The sequence below is a fragment of the Pinus tabuliformis genome, chromosome Q (assembly GCF_031772625.1).
Source record: "Pinus tabuliformis cultivar Carrire ecotype Pingquan chromosome Q, CPIR1, whole genome shotgun sequence".
In the NCBI taxonomy this organism is placed as follows: domain Eukaryota; kingdom Viridiplantae; phylum Streptophyta; class Pinopsida; order Pinales; family Pinaceae; genus Pinus; species Pinus tabuliformis.
The window spans coordinates 1,344,987,718-1,344,998,306 of NC_142296.1; the positions used below are offsets into that span (position 1 = coordinate 1,344,987,718).

Here is a 10,589-nt window from a genome sequence, read left to right on the forward strand (position 1 = left end):
CTACCATTGTAGAGCGATCGGCCAGTGATCCGACCCAGTGTGTGCAAGTATTGCAGCTGAGAAATCTCCTCCTAGATGCACCGCATTATCTGAGATGAGAAAGCGATCCAATTTGGAGGCAATTTGATGCTTGCCAGCTCTGCGATTGCTCCAAGTGAAGGTGCCATTACAGAACGGCATGTCTATGAGAGAGGCATTTTGGATGAAGTCCTTGAAGCGAGCAACTTCTGGTTCCATTCTGATTCTCCCTCCTATCTTTTCCTCGATTTTGGTGATCATGTTAAAGTCCCCTGCCACAATCCATAGTGGATGCCTTCTGTTAATGCTCAGAGCTTCTATAGTATCAAGGAGCGCAATTTTGCTTCCTGTGTCTTGCGGAAAATATACATTTGATAAGTTACCATGAATATTGGTGCCCAATATATGAAAGACCGCCTGTATGAGATGATGAGAGGCATGAAAATCTGTGAGTGTTACCGCTTGGGTGTTCCATGCTATAGCAAGCCCTCCTGAGGCTCCCGAGGCGTCTACAGCAACCGATCGACACCCTGGCCATGCTTTTGAGAGTATGTTACCTAGAGTGGAACTATTGCATTTGGTTTCCTGGAGAAAGCACATCTGCGGTTTTTCCATTTTAATCATGTTTTTTAACATCCTGAGTTTTCCAGGGCTATTTAGCCCTCTTAAGTTCCAGGATACAAGCTTCATGGTTCAACTATTGTTGGAGGGCCTGTAATACTTCGTCAACTTAGCATATCTGCCTGAATCTACCAGGATTTTCCCAATCTCGATTGTTCGCTGGAGATCTGTTTTTCTTCCTCTCTTTTTAGTGTCCTTTGGGCGCAGGCTGCCATCCCAATGACTTCCTGGTTGTATCCCTAGTTGGTGTTGGTGGTAGGCTCTTGAGATGACCACTTCGAGCTTATTGAGTTGATTCTCAGATATTGTGTCATATGCTCTCTTTTTGCAAGCTAGTTCTAATTCCAGAATATCCAGACCATTTAGATCTATGCTTTCTGGCTCTTCTTCCATTTGTTGCACTTGACTGCTTTCTTCTATATTGATCTCTGAGTCCTGTGGGAGGTCTGCCTTTCCATCTACTTCCATGTCCTTGTGAATCTCCACTGTATCTTTCTGACTTCTGCTGAGGATGGAAGGGATGATGATGGGAGGCTGAGATTTGGGAGGGGGATCTGAGGGAGGGGGATGGGATGAAGAGGATGGGCGAGCTGGGTTGGTCTCAGAGATCAGGGGTTGATCTTCAGAGGTCTGGGCCAGAATATCGAAGCTGTTCTTAGATGCTGGGTCTTGGGGTTTGTTAGGCTGGGGTTTAGTCCCATTCTGGGGCTTTTTATGCGAGCGCTTCCGGCTTGGGACTTTGGTAAAGCCATCCTGGGTTAGGGTTTCAGAAGGATCAGGGGAGTTGGCTTTGACATTTTGAGGGCAGTCCCTGAAGAGATGCCCCAGAGCATGGCACTTTCTGCAACGAAAGGGCACGTGTTCATAGTCGAGAGGCTGGATCCATTCTTCGTCTCGGTGGGCAAGAGTTACCGACTCTGGTAGAGCTTCATTCAGGCGGATAAAGACACATATTCGAGCATAGGAGATATACTTACGAGATTTGGTTTCTTCTGCCGCTCTGATGTATTCTCCCACTCCATTTCCTATGCCCTTGAGAATGTCCTCGTCCCAATATTCATCTGGAAGAGAGTACATTCTGATCCAAACCGGTGCCCAAGTGAGATCTTCTTTATCTGGGTTGAATCTTGGAATCCATTCCCTCAGATATAGTCCTGCTGAGTTGAAAAAGTAAGGCCCTGCTCCCAGAATCCTGTATTTGTCCTCTAGGCAAAAAAAGATTGCGGTGAAAAAGCCTTTCGGCCCTAGCTGGAGAGTGACATCTCCTTTAGGTTTCCATTTCGCCGCAATCCAGCCATATAAGGCTTTCTCAGTCGGCCAAAACCCTATAAACTTCCCAATGAGGGCATGATCTTTCATGTACTCTATTCTTCTGTCAATCTTGTCTCCCGGCAGCTCTATTCGTGGCCGTTCTTTGGCCACAGGTCGGCATGTTGATGAGGATATTTTCGGGCCTTCTTCTGGAGTTTCTTTTCCTTCTTGTGTATTGTTGTCTTTGTTCTTCCGATTTCCGGTCTCCTTGTCATCATCTTGATGCTTTTTCCCTTTGTTTAGAATTTCCTGATCTACCGATCCAAAGATAACCGTTTGCTCAGGATCGTGCAGTGAAGGGGAGGGCTCTGACACCCTCCCCTGAGGATGTTCCATTGCACCCCGCTAATACCCTGCAGCTCTGTCACGCCGCAGAGATTTCCTTACAGTCCTTGAGCGTGTTCCACGCAGTGCAGTCGGCGTCGTCGAGGGTTTTCTCAGAACCCTAGTTCCGTTCCCAGTCCGTCCGTCGCTTCAAAAGTGTTGATGTTGCATCAACACTTATATATTATTTTTTTTTTTCAAGTTAAAATTTCAAAAAGAAATTAGCAACGACATTAAAACCAAAACTATTATGCAATAAGCATGGAAAAACACTCCAAAAATGAAAAGTGTTGATGCTACATCAATACTTGTTTTTTTTTTTTCTTTTTGGGTTAAAATTCCATTCTTTTTTAACACTGGCATTAAAAACTAAAAAAATTGTGTAATGAAGGTGAAGAAGACCCCAACATCGAATTTTTTTGATGTTTCATCACAATTTTTTTGTTTTTGTTAAAATTCCAACATTTTTTAGAAATAAAATTAAAAATAAAATACCATAACCTCGAAAAACCTTCAAATTCCAATAGTTTTCGACAATAGCATTAAAGATAAAATATCATGATTGTAAAAAACTAAAAAATTCCAAAAAAATTCAACCATGGCGTTCAAGATAAATATCACGACTCCAAAAAAACTTAAAATTTTGACATTTTTTTACCATGGCATTAAAGGTAAAATATCACGACTTCAAAAAGCTTTAAAATTTCGAAATTTTTCAACCATTGAATTAAAACCAAATATCATGATTAAAAAAATCCTAAAAAATGAATACGTAAATCAAAGAGTCATTATACCAAGCGTATTTTTTTTTAAATGCTAAAAGTATATCTCTTTAAAAATATTAACCTAAGATTGGATATTTCCTCACTCAAGATGGTGTTGGTTATGTTTCTCCCCTATGGTGCAGCGATTAGGGTTCCCATAGTTCTTCCACCTCTGCGCTCAGCTCAACTCTCCTTGTTGGCCGAAAATCAACTTCCCTCTTCTATTCCTAGCGTACTTTCGCCTTCAGCCTCTAGTCCCAAATTCACTTTGGAGGATGTTTTTCTCTTCGGATCTTTGAGTTCAAGTGTGGTCTTTCCATCTGCTCCTACACCTGGTGGGTTGAGTGTTTCCCCTCCCTCCAACTAAGTGGGATCTCCTTTGTCTTTGCTGTCATTATCCTTCAGAGACATTGTGACTACCGCCCCCAAATTTTCTTCTTCGAGCTCTGCTTCCATACCTCTTACTCCAATGATTCCAAACTTGGAAGCTCCTGTGGTTGAGGTTCCTCTAGTGGCTGAATCTCACAATGAGACCATTTTTTTTTTCTAAAATTGGAATGATTTGTAGGTTCAATAGCCTGTGGCCAAGGCTTATAGACCTCCATTGCTAGATCTCATCGTAGTGGAAGCCTCTTATTTCCGATGAATATTTATCCATTGGCCAGGGGTTTATTCATTGCATTATTTGATAAGGCAAAAGATAGAGATCTAATTTTTTACTTTGGCCCATGGTTCTGAGGAAACATAGGGCTCTCTGTTTTCCATTCTTCGATCCCATCTCAGCTTCAATATCGATAACTTTGGTTTGGTTAAGACTACCCAATATTCCTTTGCAATTGTGGAACCTTGCTTCTTTAACTACAATTGGAAATGCTTTAGGAAAATTCTATTGTCAAAGTAAAGAAACATAAATTGATTTAAAGCCCAAATACACTTGTATATGTGTGGAATGGACTTCAGTAAGGGGTTTCCTCCTGAGATAAAGCTATCAGGCCCTAGTTACAGTTGGATGCAAAAATGGGACTAAGAAAATCTTTCTTTTCATTGTAGAGCATGTTACGAGACCAAACATACTCTCAAATCTTGCCCCAATGTTGGGAAGAACAAAGCATTGGGATCTAGAAGAAAACCTTGTTGGTGGGATGACACTAATCGTGATCATTATACAATCTCCAAATCATATCTCCCTCCAGCATCCTGCAAAGAGGACAAATAATTAAAATAGGAGTCTAGTGTACAAACAATTATCAATCTATCATAGGTTTCGGGTGATTCTTCTCAGGAACCTTTTATTCCATCCGCTAACCTGCCATTGCTAATCCGTGAAGTAGTAGTTCTTAATGCAACTATTTCTTGGAATTCCTTACGGAATTCTTCAAAGAACCCTCATGGGAAAAATCCCACAATGAATGTCTCCCCTTCCTTGGATAAAGGTAAAGCGCCAGCCTCAACCCCAAGAGACACGATGTCAATAGAGGATTTTTGGAAGGCCCCATAGTGAGCAGATCAATTGGGTGAGGCTCTTCCTCTTCTAGTTCTAAATAAGGAAACAAACAGTGGAATCCCTTCAAAAATGGGCGACCCTCCGTAAATGATTGGAGATTTGGGTTGGACCCAAGTTGAGAAAAAGATAAAAGGAAACTCTCCAAGAAAGGTGAAAAGTCACACAAAGAAAAAAAAGTTAAGTTAAATAGAATGTAAATATATCTGGGTTTTAGGGGTTTTCTAGAAATTATTTAGTTGGAATGCATTTAAAATTTTGGTAGATAGGCATATTGGTGCAAGGTTTTGAGGTGTACCTATGTGTTTAAACCCAAACCTACAAGAAATTTTGGACAAAGCAGTTCACAGAAGAAATGTAATATATATATATATATATATATATATATATATATATATATATAAACCTAAGAGAACGTTACACATTACAAGCAAAATTTAAAAATCAACCATCAAATTGACATACAGTGGGTGTGGACTTGACCCATTGCGATGAAAACTTAAAAATCAACCATGAATTTGACACACAGTGGGGACAAACTTGATCCATTGTAAAGAAAACTTAAAAGTTAACTAACAAAATGGCACATAGTGGAGTTGGTTTGCTAGTTGAGCATCGACATAGCTCCTGTAACACGGAAAAAGGTAAAAAATGAAAAAATAGATAAATAACTAAAAATAGAAAAACAAAACAAAAAAATAAAATTAAAAAAAAAGAAAAAAAAAAAGAAAAAAAAAAAAGAAGAGAGACAAAAAAAGTGCTACATAGTAGCTAATACATGTTGCTTAGTTTAAATATAGATAAATTAAAGTAAACAACAATACATAACTAGAATTGCATATACCTCATCTTGCAATAGTAAGACAATTGCATTTAGGCAAAAGAACGTAATAGTATTTGATGCATTTATTATTTATTAACTTTGTTCTTTTATGATTATTTGATGTTAGTAAATAAAATATTTTAATAAGGATGTGCTCAAGCGATGCTACAATGTAGCTGGTCCCTACCGCTTAGTTTAAGTATAGATAAATTAAAGTAAAAAATAATATCGCTTAGTTTACATATAGATAAATTAAAAAACAATAAAGACATAAAGATTTCATCGATAATTTATATTCCATTATATTTAAAGTTATCTCTGCGTTAACTTGTTTCTAGAGTCTCCAGATCATTGTTACTATTATTTGTAGTTTCTCTTGTGCAAAAAGAGGCTTTTGTAATTTTCTTACAAAAATAATATGTTGGAGTAACAAACCAAATATTTTACTTGTCTAGAGACCAAGCACATATTAGTTACAAAATACTATGATGTTCTTAAATAATTACGCTGAAAGGCGTTTTTCTCTACAGGGTTGGGGTGAGCAAACACTATTCACCCAACAAATCGCAGGGCTGCATTTTTCATCCTCCTCTGTCCAGTGAAAGTGTGACACGTCATGACTTTGTCATCCTAGTGTCATCCAAACAGAGTGTTTTACTTCGCATTGAACTTAATCAATTGCTTCAATTCTTGTTGTTTGTGGGGTCCTACAAGTATGTGCCCTAGGGTCTTATCTCACTTGTCTCGTTTGAGTATGCCATTAGGTTCTACCTTGTAGTCCAAGCTTACAACAGTAAGTTTTATATTGAAATTATCAAAGGACCTCCCCATTTTTCTCATATCATGTAGTAGCATATCTCATTCAACAAGTGAGAGAATGGACTTGTTTCATTACCACTAATCCATTGTGGTCAACTTGCTCGTTGTCAACTGGTTCGTGGTCATCCAGACATTAGTTGGTAGTTTGATCTCTTTGAACTTGCCTCCTATTCGTAGAGATAATCGATATCAATCACAATGGAAGATATTTCTTTTGCCCTTTTGCATTCCAACTGGAGCCTCCGAAGAGCTTTCACAAACAACAAATTTTGTTTTATTTTTTGTTGTTATATAAGTTGAATACAATAAATGAAGCATCATGTTGTCAAAATCTTCACTACCAAACTGTGTGCCCCTCTGACAGTCTTCACCTCATATTTTCCTCTCTCGAATAATGGATACATCAAAGGTACCTCCACCTAGGTCGAAAATCAAGGTAGTGTTCTTTCAATCAGAGGAATAAACCTTTGTACCAAATCTGTAAGTTGTAGCTATGGAAAGGGGTTAATTAATAATTTTCATGGTGTTAAGACCGATAATGGTACTGAAATCTCTAGTTTACATACTACCTAGTATGAATGCTATCGTCAATGTGTTCACAAAAAATAGCAAGGAAACCAAGAATCCAAATTTTTTTCAATAGCATTAGACTTCGACAGGTCAACACCCTTTACTGAATCAATCACAGGGCTACATAGAGAACTCCTATCTACAACCCTTGTATTATAATATAAGTTGTAGAACGTAATGCGAGTGTGTTCGGCCTTTGTCGTAAAGGTCTCATTATTAAGCTCATAGATGTCATTTTTCAGAGGATTATTGTAGTGGAAACTATCTTAATGATCTCCGACAAAAGCCATGACCGCCATCGGTTCCTGGAAACCATCGTCAGCCTGTCCCAAAAGAAAACTCATCATATATTTCTTGCCGATATTATTTCCACCATCTGCAAAATAATACCTTCTTTGCTGAAAAGAAGCTCGATGGCTCTCTTACCCTTAGGAACTTTGTAGTGATTAGAGTCGATATATTGTTAAAATCTGGGTACTAGAGGACAAGTGGTTCCCTAAGGCTTTGATCTTTGGACTAGGGAAAAATGTCCAAACTTATTTGTATTTTTCTCCTAAAGTGACTTTATAAGTGGTAAAGTCAATTTAATTTAAAAGTGACTTTATAAGTGGTAAAATTACATTCTAATTTAAAAGTGACTTTATAAGTGGTAAAGCTACATTCTAATTTAAAGGTGACTTTATTAAATTCAATGAAGAATTAGAAAGTGAAAAAGTGACTATGGAAATAAAAGGCTAAGTGGGTATTTATTTAAGTGGGTGAGTTAAAAAATAGAAAGTGAGAATTAAATGCACATTTGTTCTCATCCATATATCTAAATGAATCTCAACCATTAGATCTTAGGGTAACCCAAAAGGTTATTTAGAGAATAAAAGGAGAAGAGAAGAGGAAAAGATCATTCATTTCTTTCATGAGCATTTGAGAGAAAGAGAAGAGAGAGCAAGGAGAAAATTTCTGAGCAGTGAGGAAGTGAAAGAGAGCAGCAAGAAGACATTTTAGAAAATTTGGGCAACAGCATTTATTGGCACGCATCCCAAGGAAAAATCGTACAGCAGGAGAAAGGCATAGAAATCGAGGAAGAGGGACAACAAGTTTTGGGCACGTTTTTTCGAGGTTGGTCGTACAACATTTAATGTTGTTTTATTGCTGTAAAAATTTCTGTTTTGGTTGTTTGTTGATTGACACTATTTTCAAGGTGGAGTTCAAGCACGAAAATCGAGATAAGTTGTTACTTGTGGTTGCTGGAATTTTTACTGTGTAATTCAGTTTCTCTGTAAAAGCATTTTCAGAAATAAATAAGAGCTCTCAAATTGGTTTTCCCCAAGAGTTGTAGGGGGTTTTCTCCACGGTCACATTAACCAAAAATCATTGTGTTATTTGACACTATTTTCAAGGTGGAGTTCAAGCACGAAAATCGAGATAAGTTGTTACTTGTGGTTGCTGGAATTTTTACTGTGTAATTCAGTTTCTCTGTAAAAGCATTTTCAGAAATAAATAAGAGCTCTCAAATTGGTTTTCCCCAAGAGTTGTAGGGGGTTTTCTCCACGGTCACATTAACCAAAAATCATTGTGTTATTTTTTGTGTGTGGCTGTCTTAATTTTACTGTGTTTTATTTTTGCAATTTCAGCAATTGTGAAATCTCTAAATTTGTGTTTTTAGAAAATATTATCATTTCCATATTTTAGAATTTTTATCATGCTTGGATTTAAAACTAAATGCATGGAGTGATAAGGAAAACTGATAATCGGAGTGGGGGTTGAAATTTCTTCAATTGCATTGCCTTGATTGACTCTATGATTCATCTCGGTAAAGATGATGCTTCCACATCTATATCTGTCAAAAAAATACCCCCCTATGTCTCATTGGAAAACATCCACGACCCCTCCTCGAAATCTCCATTAACCACAACAATGTCTCAAAGTTTTTCAGGAGTAGAAATCTGTTTCAAGGCGATGGCGTCAAGAATGGGACCGCAAGTTGGATCTTCTTCCAAACTAGGATTTTGGAAAATAACCTCAACATTGTCAGCTTGCGCCTGAAAATCCCAGGCATAGGCATCCCAACCATAAATATTATACAAAGTTTTCAAATCCACGTTCCTAGTCGACGAAGGCACAAAAACATTGAGTGATTCCATCTGCACGCAAGTTCGTGTCGTGCTAAATGTGAAAGCATATGTGGATCCTTTCCGAAAACTTATCTACTGGATGATCTGGGCCTCATTTCCCAACCTCACGGCATGCTTACCTTCAGGAATGACTAGGTACATGTTGCCCTGCCTCTCCACATCATTTTCATATTCAACCATGCCCTCTATATTCTACCCGGGAAATGAATCCATCGCACCTGCCTGTGATGTTCTATTCTCGATCCCCGCCTTTTCAAAGTTTCCATTCACCAACAGAATATCTTACTTTGTTGTCAAACCTACATTAGAGGATCCTCGACTTGTGGTTGAAATTGCTAAAGCAGTGTAGAGCAGAGGCCAACCTGCGACAACGTTGATAAGTTTGAGGCCATGTGAAATAAGTTAAATTATCAACGAAGTAGGTGGAGTCTCCATAGACCATACCAACTCTCTCATCGTAGAAATGTAGCGAGCATGTATACATATACATATATATGGCAATAAAGTATTTTGAGCTGCAAAAAACAATATATATATATATATATATATATATATTAGTATACAATATCAATTTTAATTTATTCCATTTTCTTGTAAATTAGAAAAAGGAATGTGTCCCTATTTTTATAAGTTACTTAATTCTTATAATCTACTCATTGTTTAAAAAGAAAAAAAGAAGTTAATATCAATATTTCATCGATTATTGGAAAAAAATATCAGTCATTATTATGTGGAAATTATTTTATTATTGTTGGTGGTTTCATGGACATTGTGCAATATTTATAGTTCATAATATTGAATACTATATATTTTAGAGCCTCCAGGTGTAGATCATTTGGCAATAGAGTGCACTATTAAAATAATGTTTTTTATGTGGTTTCTTCTAATCTCAACTAATCATATATGTTGTGTGTGAGGTTATGTTGGGTACGCTTGGAGGTTATAGATTAGTGGATGGAATCAACCTTGTGCTAAGCAAATACAAACTATTCTCAATTATTGATTCTACCAAATACAAAAGAAAATATAATACAAATTTTGGGGAAATTGTTTAAAAGGGGTAGGAAAGTTATATCCATTTCCTACAAGTCCATTTTTTTGACAATGAATATGTACTCAAGAGTAGAATAAAAAAATATTTACTAAGTAGTAGAATACAAAATATTTATTGTAGTAAAATAAAAAATGTTGTGTCAATTGGGACTATGTTTTTTAATTTAAATGCAATAAAATAATAAAATATTTATATGTTATGATACACATTGTCAGATCCTAAATATAGACATAGCCTAATTATTCTATGTTTTGTTTTTTTCCATCATAATCCAATTATTTTTATTGTTTAAAATGCATTTTTCAATGCATAAATGGATTCAATGCCCTTAAAAACCCCAACAACACTCGGATTGTGTAAACTACAAATCTCAAACTTGTGATTTCAACAAATCCTTGTCAAATTTCATCTAAAATTAATTGGAAACTATTCCAGGAAAAGGACCAAAATGTAGAAGAGTTAGACTATGCATAAAATATATATTGTGTAATGACATATATCTCAACATTTCAAATCTAATAGAATGGATTCAATGCCCTTAAAAACCCCAACAACACTCGGATTGCGTAAACTACAAATCTCAAACTTGCGATTTCAACAAATCCTTGTCGAATTTCACCAAAAATTAATTAGAAACTATTCCAAGAAAAGGACC

General features: G+C 36.8%; 1 protein-coding gene and 1 pseudogene across 1 annotated transcript; both read right to left on the reverse strand.

The window, feature by feature from the left end:
* LOC149224849 (uncharacterized) lies at positions 1-618 on the reverse strand. The gene has a single exon (XM_089388294.1). It carries the CDS (start codon positions 616-618, stop codon positions 1-3), a length of 618 nt encoding a protein of 205 aa, XP_089244420.1.
* A 6,121-nt stretch (positions 619-6,739) lies between these two features.
* LOC149224850 (BIIDXI-like protein At5g11420 pseudogene) lies at positions 6,740-9,364 on the reverse strand (annotated as a pseudogene).
* Positions 9,365-10,589: the final 1,225 nt, after the last annotated feature.

Coding starts and splice junctions, on each gene's coding strand:
- LOC149224849 (XM_089388294.1), bottom strand. CDS start 618: ATGTGCTTTCTCCAGGAAACCAAATGCAATAGTTCCACTCTAGGTAAC.